This window comes from Neolamprologus brichardi, chromosome 7 (assembly GCF_056152115.1).
Source record: "Neolamprologus brichardi isolate AB-2024 chromosome 7, ASM5615211v1, whole genome shotgun sequence".
Lineage (NCBI taxonomy): Eukaryota > Metazoa > Chordata > Actinopteri > Cichliformes > Cichlidae > Neolamprologus > Neolamprologus brichardi.
This window is the reverse complement of record NC_142110.1, coordinates 16,682,359-16,695,183: the sequence shown is the minus strand read 5'-3', so window position 1 is coordinate 16,695,183 and position 12,825 is coordinate 16,682,359. Positions and strand designations below refer to the sequence as shown.

General features: G+C 41.5%; 1 protein-coding gene across 2 annotated transcripts in view; it reads right to left on the bottom strand.

Annotated features, from left to right (window-relative positions):
- pde3a (phosphodiesterase 3A, cGMP-inhibited) overlaps nt 1–12,825 on the bottom strand; it is a 76,602-nt gene that overhangs the window by 30,832 nt on the left and 32,945 nt on the right. For both annotated transcript variants that reach the window (XM_035915487.2, XM_006782596.3), the window contains exon 2: nt 1,592–1,642. In XM_035915487.2, the coding sequence (XP_035771380.1) occupies nt 1,592–1,642 (51 nt within the window). The remainder of the gene's footprint in view (nt 1–1,591; nt 1,643–12,825) is intronic.

Below are 12,825 nucleotides of genomic sequence, written 5' to 3'. Positions count from 1 at the left end.
TCTTGCCACAGGACACCACGTAATGAGAAAATAATCTACTAGATTCTTATTATGGGACCAACCAGAAAGACGTCAGAGAAATTTTCCAACTTCCAAACTTGCAGTTTCAGAAATGTTGATCGGTGTTTGAAGCGCTCACAGCGATTTCTGAAAAATCTTCTACATGACTGCGATGTCATAGCTCCTCTGCCTCACAGACCACTCTTCCAGCCTTGCTGTAATTTAGAATAACATCCACAAAATCTGGGCCTACAAGTACTCTTTTCTCCGATAATCTCCTTGGGTAATATTCCAAAACCGATGTATCTCCAAGTTGAATACAAATATTTAAAAAGCTCTTTTCCATACATAACTTCACTGTCAATTCCTAAGCTAAAACATCCACCGCAAGCTTTGCACGGGGGAAAAGAAAAAAAAAAAGAAGAAGAAGAAGAAGATGTGGTTTGGAAAATGAGCCTGCTAATGTGTGCATGTTGGCGAATGCGACGCAGTGGAGATCAATCAAGCGCTCCGGTTCTCTCTGTGTGATTTACACACGCTATGAGGTGCTATAGTGAAGTGCAACCGGCCTCTCTGACCGACAACGTGGTCCAAGACAGCGGAGCCAAGGGAAAATAGCCACAAGATGGAGAGAGATGCCAACATAAGCCCCGACTTCTTACATGTCTTGTCAGTCCTTGGACTATTACAGGATTCCACTGACGAATGTACTGCACTAGTCCAAATAAAAAAGACAGAACTGACCACTGAATTTAAATGGCAGCTAAGGGAATGCATCAATCAAAAAATATGTGCTCGCTTGCCTCGGACAATATTTTAAGAGGGTAGCATGCGATTGAAAATTTCTTCTCCGTGAGGGGAGCGGGATTTTACTGTAAGGCTGATTTTTAGCAAAACTGCATTAGCTGTATCTCTTGTTAAATTATATGCTGTAATTTTCAAGTCTAATCCTGCTCTGTACAGTTTTTGAAACTATCCCCCCACTCTGTCTTACCCGGAACTACAGCTTTTGCAACATCTGTTGCTACTCAAGCATACATCGTCAGCAAAGACACAGTGTCTATTTATTTCCAAAGGATATCCTCCTGATAGGAGACCATGCAGTACAGGACACACGCATAGTGTATACGGCCACGCCAGTGCCAAGGGCATTGTTTGTTATCCGTGTCCTCCAGAGTCCTGCCCTGTGGCACTGTAGCAACTCAATACATAAATTTAAACATACACATGCGCACACAAAGATGGAGAAGGTACAGTACTGTCGAGGATGTGGCTGTGCCTGCCCTCTACAAGCTGCGTCCCCTACACTGAACTATTCCCTTGATCTTTGGTGGCTTTCGCAGCTCCTCAGAGCCAACTCACATGCACGCGTCATTTAAACTAACAGTGCAACAAGGACACTGGTGGGAAGAGAAATGCTGCTTAAGCACTACTAAAATAAGTGGGTGTGAACAGGCCAGTTAGCGGTAGGGTTTATGTTGTTTGCGTCATTTATAAGGTGCATGTAGGCGAGTGCTAGAGATCGGGGATGTAGATCCTGTTCTCCCTTCTCTCTGTCTCTCTTTTTCTTTTTCTTGTGGACACTGCTAACCTGTGATCCTCGGGAGCCTCTCTTGTGGTCCCAATCCGAACGGGGGAGCATCTGTGGGAAACAAAAACAGAAACATGTTCAAACTACAGTCCTGCACATCCTGTTTCTGTTCGCTTCCTACAACAGCAGCAGCGCCACCATAATGCAGATAAACTCTGCTCAAGCAGAATAGAAAGGAAAAAGAAGCAAAGAAGTGGAAGAAGTGTGGGGGAAATGGAAACGCTCATAAAAGCAAAAATGGGTTTTGTCTATTTTTTTCACTTTCCATTAAGCACAGACGTCTAATGCAATTTCACAGTCAGGTTTGGTTTACTTTAGCTCTTATTCACCGCCTAAGGGGCTGTTGAAGGCTGAGGATTTTTACGCTGTTTAATTACCAGCCACTGTGTCCTCCCACAGGCCTTGTAAACCCGTTTTCCACTTTCTTGGGAGTAACTAAATGCAGGAGTGCAGCAACTGTCGCTGATGGTTGGTGGGCACACTGCAGAGCCAAGTCAACGTTAGCCAACCCTCTGCCCAACTGGCTCTGTTAGGGCTTTCTGCCCCATAAGTGAGAAGTCCTGAGAACCCCAGCAGGCTGCTTTGACAAATTGCTGCTGCACACACTGAGGCAAGAGGCTCCAGCATGAGAGCCAATTTGATAATTCAGGTGTAATTTACTGTGTCAGTGTAGGTCATTGAGTTGTGTCATGCTGTGAGTAAAAACATTAGGAAAACAGTGAGTTTTCATTTGCCGGTGCTGTGGGCTTGTGTGGGCAGCGCTGTTGTTTAGCTTTTTTTCCCCCACAGTGCTGCTTTGTTTTAAACAAATGCAATTTTAGAGTTATTGTTACTGCTGCCCAATTAGGGTAATTTAGTTGTATATATTTTCTTGCCTTCTTGTACCTATTAATGAACTGGGATTGTACCTTCTTAATAAACTGGGATTTTACCCCCACTACACTTTGGAGGCCAACAGAAAATGTGCTTTTTTTATTCACAGCATTTAAATTTTTATTCAAAAAAATTTATTAATTTTAAGTGTCATTTTTTACAATTGGGAAAAAATGCCTTGGTTTACGGCCGGGTGTACAAAATCACTGAAAAAAATCAAGCAGGTTATTGTTTTTGTTACTGAGTACTTCAAATCTAAAGTATGTGTCTTTAACGTTAAATAATTCATACTCAATAAGCAGCAATCAAAAATAAAGTTTTGGTAATAAAGCTTCTGGGTATTATCTATGAACAGTTTCACACTTCATCTGCACTGCGTGGGCACGGTTTAATCACACGTGATTGACAGTGGCCAAAATAAGCAAACAACCCTCCAGCTGTCACCACACTTGAAGTCAAGCATTGCTAAAATCCAGCAAATCCTTTTTTCCATCTGAGCTCTACCTACTTCTACTTGTAAAAAAAAAAAGAAAAAAGAAGAAGAAGCAAAGACAGAAACTTCTCATGTGAGAAAACAGAAGCAGCTCCAAATTTGGGAGAAAGTCGCACAGGATCCATCGCTCATACTCAGAAGTAGTAGGTTGTTTAGCAGTGAGGGGAAACGGTTTTTAAGGTCTTGAATTTAGGAGTCACAGCAGCTTTAAATTGCTTTAATAAGCAACAGCTTCGACATATTTTGTGGCAAAATGTAAAGTGCAATCTGCTGTTAAGTTTGTGGGACAGTTATTGTATCGCTCATCCTTTTAGTCAAGGTTTTCACAACAATGGGTACTGCAGCACAAAATGTGGTGACCGTGACAGAGAGCAAACAAGGTCACTGCTATATAATGTAAATTGCTCTTTAGGTGCAGCTGACGGGCCACAGTTTTACAGTTAGGATGTTAAATAAAACATAATATGAAGGGTTTACCCAAAACATACTCTTGTGCTTTGGCAATGACTGTATGCACGATGACATCTGTGAGTTGCTTTAAACTCCTTCGAGCTTGAACATACTGTCTCATGCATTAACAGAGCTGTACTCTATAGATTACAAAAGGAAGTCAACAATCAAACTTGTAAAAGGCGTATGTTCATGCACTGGATGTAAATCACTGTAGATAATAGTATTAGCCAGTCAGTGCTATTTGTCTTATTCTTTACAGCTCTAATGACAGCTTTTCTTACAGTATGGAGTTGGCAGTAGGCTACTCTACAGTTGCGCTAGAGTCCAACTCCATTAGAAAGTCCTAGTATCAGTGAGTCTCTCCAGGCGCACACGAGTAAACAGCCTTTCTGTTTGACGATCTTATATAACCCAACCTTTCATCTCCTTGCTCTGAGAGACAGACATAGACTATACAGAAGTCTACACGCTGCCTTTGATGTGCCAAAAAAAAAAAAAACCCACACACAATACCTAAGCTGAGCACAACATTTGAGTCGTGCCGATAGCCTCTTGCGCAGAGTGACTTCCCCGGCCACAGAAGTTTATTTTTTCTGAGAGTACTCAAAAAAAATGTTAATACATGTGCATGTACAGTAGCTGCACTTCTCAAACGGTGGGTGCAGTTGGATGCCAGTATGTGTGTGTGCGTTTAACCACAGATGGAAAATCACTTACGCTTAAATACAAGCTGCCAGTGCTAGAATAAACAATGAGCAAACAAATGCACACACATCATCTGTTTTAAACAGGCAAAAAGCAACAATATGAGTCTATAAGAAAAAGAACTAGAGGATTAAACATCAGTGTATACAATCTACAGCAACTAGAAGAAAGAAAGTAAGTCTTGGTTTTGCTTTATGTTTGCTTTGCTTCGAAGGGATCGAGGAGAGTGGTCAAAGAAAATACTTAAAACACACGAAAGGTCACTGCCAGTATCCTTTCTGAAGAGGTAAAACCACACATGAATGATTTCTTAGATATCTCCTGGTTTTCGTGGACACTGTCCAGACAGCTTAACACAGCTGAAGCAGTAAAACTTTCGAATGGACTTGTTTTTGTTCTAAAGCTCCAGTACACCTACTGGGAAAAATAACAACTTTGTAGAAGTTGTGCCCTTTGTTTCACCCTCTGATTCATTATTCCGGTCCATAAGTCAGAATAAGCCAGGTCTAATGGTGGTGATTTGAAAGTAGAGTCGTCTCTTTCAGTCTTTCTGCTGTAGTTACCTGAATAACATGACGCACTCAATAAGCTCCGAGGCATTTTTATGAGACTGTTGTTATAATCTGAATGAGTGGTACTCCTCAGTAATAGTAATAGCAGATTACTTCACTTTATAAGATGCAGCCAGACTGAGGCTCCTTCCGCAAAATAAGCTGGAAATAAGTAACAGGAACAAGTAACCACATTACACTATACATTCAGTCCTTCTTGCATTTATACTACTTGCCAATTGGAGTGGGAAGGCAATATTTTCAGTTGTGACAAAAAGCTGACACTGTCTATCTGCCTGACCCACAGGACCTGCTATTTTGGTTCCTTTATTTGCAGCTGCACATAAAGTCCAAAGGACTGGCTGAAGGTGAATTTAAACCAAAAGGGTGAGGTGGTCAGTAAAGTGACTCTTAGCCAGTCACATCTCTGGTCTCATCGCTCTGAAGGAAGTGCACCAATCACAGTGAAGCACGCCAACAATAGGTGGAAATAAAGCGTAAAGAAGCTCTTTAAGGACATCGGTTTGCATGGTGCAGAGCAGCATGGCATGAACACAAAGGTAAAATCTGCAGCCAGAGAGAAATGGTGTGAGTGTTATTTAAAGTACACAGCACGGATAAATAAAACCACACTAACCAATTCATATGCTCGCATCTCAGCTATTTTAGTTTTATTTCTAATTATCTCGCGTAAATAACTGATCACATTTGACTGTAAAATGCAGCGCAGCAGGATTTGCATCATAACGCATTACAAGAATGAATAAGGATGCTCTTACACTGTAATGGGGATAAGCCAGGCACAATATCCCAACCAAGCTGTGATCTCATGGCTCAAACAGTACCAGCCAAGTAAACTCCCAACCGTCCTCAAGCATAGAGTGTTAAGAGGGCAGCTGTGTGGATTCCAGTATACAGAAAATGCCCTTTCTACCACCATGGCACGCTGCCGTGCCTCTGAGGTGCTGGGCAAACACCGTGGTGTCAAAGCACAAACAAACTACTGGAATATGCTTGTTGTTTCACTTGCTCCCGCCAATATCCAGCTGAAAACCACATCTCTGTGGCTGTGAAGTGGTGGGAGCTGCAGCAGCAGCACCGATAGCACCACTTTTACTGTGACCAACCAGAAGCCTCACAGTAAACACTTCCCACTGTTATCAAGTTAAAAAAGGTGATTTTGAACAACAATATGGGTTATTTCCTTTCTTTTTTTCATTATGTTCTGCATATTTATATAATAGTGTATTACGTAATATCCTGTATATGTATATATATATATATATGTATATAACTCATATATATACATTTGTCTGTGGCTGCTCGGGCTGTTAGAAGCTGGGATGAGAAGTCAGTGCCAGCCGATCACCCTGTTAGAGAAGAGGGAGGGAGAAAAAGAGCTGTGTCCAGATCTTTCAGTATGGTCGGGTTAATTAAGGTGCTGTTGTGAGGCCAAAAGATCAGTCTGCAGGATTTCCAGTGAGCTTGACCCAAAGGTTTAATGAAGCACCTCTGTGTCCAATTAAACTCTCACTTACAGTTAGGTCTGCAAAGTCATGAATTCACACAAATGTCCGCTACACACGCACGCGCACTCGTTCATACATGAGCACACACCCACCGCCTCAAGGTCTCTGAGTATTTCCTTTCTTTATTTTCCTTTGTTCTTTTATCTGTGCACTGTGTCAAAGATATTCTGATCTCTGTAGTGTTTGACTCAGACATCCCTGCACTCGCTTTCACTCTAGCTGACATAAAGAAAGTAGGTCAGATTCTACTAAGTCTTTCTATGTGAAAGCTTCAGAAATTATAGCGGCTTAGCCCTAAGGACACCATCAAGGCAACAATCAAAGAACTTTATTCTCCCTTTCATGGGTGTTAGAACCACAGTAAAACTCTACTTTGCTCGCCCTACCTTTGACAACGAGGTGTAGTCTTGTTTTACACCTGCAGGTGGAGGTATTCTCATGATTAGTGTCACGAGCACGGTTTCTCCTGGGACGCCCTTTGAAAAGTTTTGTTTGCTTGTTTTATGAGTTTTAGAGACATTTTAGAAAATAAGTATATTGTGATAACAAATATGCAATAATATCAGGATTTAATAATGGTAGCATTTGGAATATAACGCAGAATTTAGACCAAATCATATAGGGGTTTTCTCAGGATAAACTTTATTATCTTAATTATCTACCAGCTACACTCTGGACACATGATCAATCTGCTTGGTCTACCAGGGGCTTGTTATAATTTCCTCGCCCTGAAATCTAGACAGATAAAGTCCATTTAGCTCGGAGAATTGGACCCATGTTAGTGATAAAAGTAATCATAATGGTGCACAAGTGTGATCATTAAGGTTTTCTTTTTACCCTGTATTGTAATCTCTACTGTCTTTTTCTTTAAGCAAGCTATCATATGATTTAAACATGTCTTTGTAAACTTTAATGAATGTGTCTTGACACAAGGTACTTTCAAAAGGATAAAAACCAAAATTAAAGGGTGATAGTTTAATCGGTATGTGTATGCTAAAGTTTAATGAGAAACTACAGCCTGTTTAGGCAGACACACAAAAACATTGCGATCCAAACTGTGTGGCTCCTTGTCCAGGTGACTGCAAAAACCTCACCCCACCTTCTCCTCTGCCACATCCGTCCCAAGTGTAGCAGTTGGGGAGGACTCTTATAAATCCTTCTCTGCCTGAAGGCTGAGTTGAGCGCATGGAGAGTCATTCCTATTCATGCTGGCTAATGATTTACAGGTTTTACCGTGGGGGTCAGTCATCGTGGGTCATTTGCGTCATCGCTAGAGGGAAGGGAACTATTGAGGTGGGCTGCCAAGGGCAGGGGAGGGGGCTGTGTGTGGGGAATGAGGAACTTTATTAGCACATGTACACCTAAATGTGTGCACACACTCTCTCGCACACATTCATTTTCCTGCAAAGCACTCAATTAATGAAGAAAATCACAAAAAAAAACCTATTTTAAAAAAAGCTTACAAGCTCAAGCATGATCCCATGACATATTTCTCACATTAGTCCTGCATGTGCACACTGGCTTTTCCCTCTCCCCTCTCTTGCCTGTGACATGTTCTTACTCAGACACTTATAATTTCAAACGTGTGACTAATGGGATTTATCCTCTTTATGTTTCCTGGGAGAGACTTTGGCTGATCCTAGAAGAAACCCACTGTATGAATCTTTGCCAGAGATAGATCTGTCAGTCTCTGAGGGTGAACGCACACACGACAAGGATGCCATGACCCAGAGAAAACCTCAGTGCGGGTACCCTATATTCTGACCTAAAAGGTTTCAAAGACAATGATATGAAATATGTAAGACAGACAGTGAAAATCTGTTTGTGAAGGCCTACATTACTGATACTGACTTTACAGACGTGTTTCATGAGTAAAATTGACACCTATTTATTTATTTTTGCTAACATTACACTGTTTTTCCTTGCTCATGAGCTCCCAGCTCCACACAGGCAACGGGGTGAAAAAGAGGGGATCTGGCTGGGCAGACCTGGCAGCCTATACCAAAAACAGCATGCCAAAGCCATTAGTGTATAATAGTACAGTCAGGATTGCTGCTGGGTCCTGGAGAGCTTAGAAGGGAGCGCAGCCCCACTTGTTTGTTTGTTTTACAAGCCTTTACTCTGTTCGGTTTGCAAGGTGCCAGTGGGCTTTGTGCGGTTTAATTCCCAACTGATTTGAACAGTGTACAGTACGTCAACAACGGTAGCTGTGCTCAGGAAACAGCACACTTGTTTTGAAGGCTTATGTCAAACAAAATCAGTTACGACATTAAAATTCATTGAAATACTTTCATTTACCATACAGATAAATAAAGCCATGGCTGTGGGGTATTTTCCCCAAAGGTGACTACACCTGCGTATTGAACAGCTAACCAGAAAGATATTCTCTCTTACGTGCTTCTTACATGATCTGAACTTTCATTAGAGAATAGAAACTGTACATTTCTACTTTGTCTTGCTAAATAATTTGCATATATAATGAAGCATATGTGAATTACACATTTGTGTATGAAAGTCCAGATGACAAAGAATGTCAGCAAATGAGAAGAGTTAATCCAGCTTGCTCTATTTTGTTGCTCAGTGGTGTTTTTTAAGCCATGAAAAATGGTCTCAGACAACAGCAGGAGTGGGTGTTACAGTGTTCCACTGTAAAACCTTTTTATGAAGCCATAAGTCTGACTGGGACAAGAGGCAATATTTCTTTTGGAAGACGCAAAGTATGTCAAGCAGGATTTTCAAAGTTAATGAACAGATGAATAACAAACCTATTCCGACCTGACCTTTACATGAAAACCAAAGAAAACCCCACAGAATTTCTTAACTGGGTTATTTTTGGCTAAATAGCGATGCGTGGAACTGTACTCTTTGAAATGACTCTTATCTGGCTCGAGAATACAAATTAAGCTTTGCTGCAAGATAATTTCAGATTGGGGAAATGCATGTTATGAAAACACTAAGGGAATTTTTTTTGCATGCATGCATGCATTCTGTCTCCAGAGCATACATTATTTCATCTTTTATTCACAGGTCTGACTCAGCAAGGCCTGGATTCTGTGTTCTGTCTTTACTCATCAGAGAGGGGGACCACTGAAACACACAGACAAACACACACACACAGAGAGACACACATACACAGGCACACAAACAGTTTCAGCATTTCCAGTAGGGATGGGTACCGGTATCCGGTGTCATTACGGCATAAACGGTAGTATCCAGACCGAAAAGCAGCGCACATTTCGGTGCTTTATTTCGTTGCTTTTTTTTCCTGAGATGTCATACACTTTGGACTCCAGCCAATCATTTTACCTTTGCAAGCGTAGTAGGCGGGCCCAGGTACGTACGTTCTTTTAGAGCTACAGATTAAAAATGCCCAAGGCGAAGCGGTCAAAGTCTGGCTGTACTTCACAGCAAAAGATACAAACTCAGCAGCCTGCAACAAGTGCTTTAAGATGATACTGTCAAAGGAGGTAACACCTCGAATCTGATGAAACACCTGGCGACGTATAGCATTTTGTTAAAAGCCGAGAAATGCGCCGTATTTGATAGCTTGCTGCGAGACCTCACACCGAGCACATCTACTGCGTGTGGGTTGCCTGTTATCGGACCCGGAGTTTGCAACATCCCCCAAAAACCCGAAGAGGAGAGTCCTGGCCCCTAGCCCTGCCAGTGTAGCAGAAATGATGACGGATGATGATGGCAGCAGCAGCCGTTCTTCTCTGCGTGAGTAGCTTAATGTTGTTCGTGTGTAATTTACGTTGAGTAAGCTAACTACGTTATTACATTAATGCATGTAAGGTGAACTAGCAAACACCGTCGTAGTTACATGCGGCTGTCTTCTTGTTTGATGGCAGATACTCCCTTCACCCTGGCCAAAAAGGCTAAAATGACCAAAGAAAAAGTGGAAAACAGCTAAACATGAGAGGTTTTTGGACAAAGTTTGTGTTTTTTCCATTGATTAAGCACTGCTTCCAGCCAAGAGTGATACCATATATGCCCTATAGCTGCAGAAAAGGCTGACATTGTTATCTTTTTACAAAAAAACAGCTGAACAGGTTTTTGGACCAATTTTGTGTTCTCCATTCTTTAAGCACTGGTTCGAGCACTGGTTCGAGCACCGGTTCGAGCACCGTTTAAGCACCGGCACCGTTTCAAAAGTACCGGTTTGGTACTGGTATTGGATAAAACCTAAACGATACCCATCCCTAATTTCCAGTCCCATCAAGATTCCCACAGGACTTCAGTAAACAAACAGACAGCAATTGTCCGCTGAAGCATTTTAAATCCTTTAAATGCCTTTAAATCACATCCCTACATCCTTTATAAATCACCAGTGTTCAAACATAAACGTGCAGTCGGGACAGCCCCTATGTACTAACTAAACGTGTGTGTGTGTGTGCATGAAAGTGTGTAAATGCCAAGCTCAGATAAACAGTGTGTATGTCTGCATGGGGAAATAAATCTTTGCTTCCTCTTTTTTGCAGGTAGCCCGCTCAGGTAGAAAAGGCTCACGTCAACCCCACTGGCAGGTTTTTCACAATTAGCTTGTAAAATAGTTGCTTTGTCAATGAAATTCCCATGGGGTACTGGGCTCTAGTTCCATGTATAGCGTGAACTAGAGGTTCTGAGGAGACAATGATGGTACAGGTCTCTGTTGAGCCTTTTTTTGAGACAAAACATGCGGCCATTAAGAATGACCCATCATGCTAATGCCTATCCTGGAAACCTGGCTTAGTGGAAAGCAAACAGTGGCATAAGTCAGGGGAGATGCCGGCTGTCCTCTGGGGAAATAAGCTGCAGGCTCTTTGAGTGACAGAAAGCCATCTTCTTCAATCACACCCTCACTGGAGCTCACCGAGGCTTAGCAAGCAATAAACAATACATACTACCTTAAAGCTCCCTGTCTTGTTTGCCAATGTGATATATGATGTGTTAAAAAAAGACACATATTGAAGTAATGATATGCTGTCACTCTGCTGTGTAGCAGTTTTGCCTTTGGCAAAGCTACCACATAAAGCATGGTGATAATAGAGCTCAGGTGAAAAGTGACAGTAGTTCTATGACTTGACCACCCAGAGTGATTCTTCAATTCAATTCAATTCACTTGAGTTTTATTTATATAGTGCCAAATAACAATGACAGTTTTCTCAAGGTGCTTTATATTGTAAGCTAAAGACCCTACAATAATAGAAAGAAAACATAGAAAAAAAACCCCAACAATCATAGGACCCCCAATAAGGAAGCACACTGGCAACAGTGGGAAGGAAAAACTCCTTTTTAACAGGAAGAAACCTGCAGCAAAACCAGGCTTAGGGAGGTGCAGCCATCTGCTGCGACTGGTTGGGGGTGAGTCGATGAAGACAGGACAAAAGACTTGCTGTGGAAGAGATTAAATAACAAAAAATAATAATTAAATGCAGAGAGGTTTATAAACACACAGAGAGTGAAAAAGGTGACTGAAGAAGAAACACTCCATGTATAGAGGAATCCCTGTAGCAACCTAGGCCGCCCTAGGCAGCGTAACTAAGGGAGGATTCAGGGGTCATCTGATTTAGCCCTAACTATATGCTTTATCAAAAATGAAAGTTTTAAGTCTAATCTTAAAAGTAGAGATGGTGTCTGTCTCCTAAATCCGAACTGGAAGAGGGGATTGAAAGCAGAAGAAACTGCCTTCCATTCTACTTTTAAATACTCTGGGAGTTCAACTGGGGTGATACAGTACTAGGTCATTAAGTTAAGATGAGGCATGATTATTCAAGACCTTGTATGTGAGGAGCAGGATTTTAAATTCAATTCTGCTAAATTCAAAAACGACTCTAAGATTCCTCAGTGTTCCCAGAAGTCCAGGGCAATGTCATCCAGAGTGTATAGCCGTGGGACCAGTTTTCCCGTGCTTCACTCGTGTACGTTAGTTTGAAGAGGAAAAAGAACTCCACGGGACTCCGATGTGAAAAGATGTAGCAAAAAATTTATTCCACAGTTTGCTGGTCATCTTACAGGAGCGGTTAGGTTTAACTTATCCTCAACAAAAAAAAACTACTACGGTAGGAAAACCGTGTGGCTCTGTTCTCCCCAACTGCCGCGTATTAACTTTTTTTCTCTGTCTTTCCCCTCCCGCACTGCATGCGCTCATTTGCATACATCCGTGACGCCCGGATTTAACTATAAACACAAGCCTTTAAGACACATGTATTCACGGTACTACGTAACCAAGCCAACACAGCAATAAAATATTTTTAGTTCCACCATAAACATGCATTTACTTCTTAAATTATTAATTGCACAAACAAGTTTAACAACAGCGAAATATAAATACTAAAATATATGAACTATATTAACACAGAGTAAGAATCTGGCTAGAAACCACATTTCTGTAACCTCACGTTTACCTGAATTTAGAAGGTGAAAGCTTGAGTCCATCAAGGTCTTTATGTCTTCAAGACATTTCTGTAGTTTAACTAATTGGTGTGCGTTATCTGGCTTTGTGGACAGATAAAATTGGGTGTCATCTGCATAGCAGAGAAAATGTATCCTATGTCTTCTAATGATACTGCCTAAGGGAAGCATGTATAATGTGAACAGAATTGGTCCTAGCACTGAACCCTGTGGAACTCCATAATTAAGTGTGAAGAA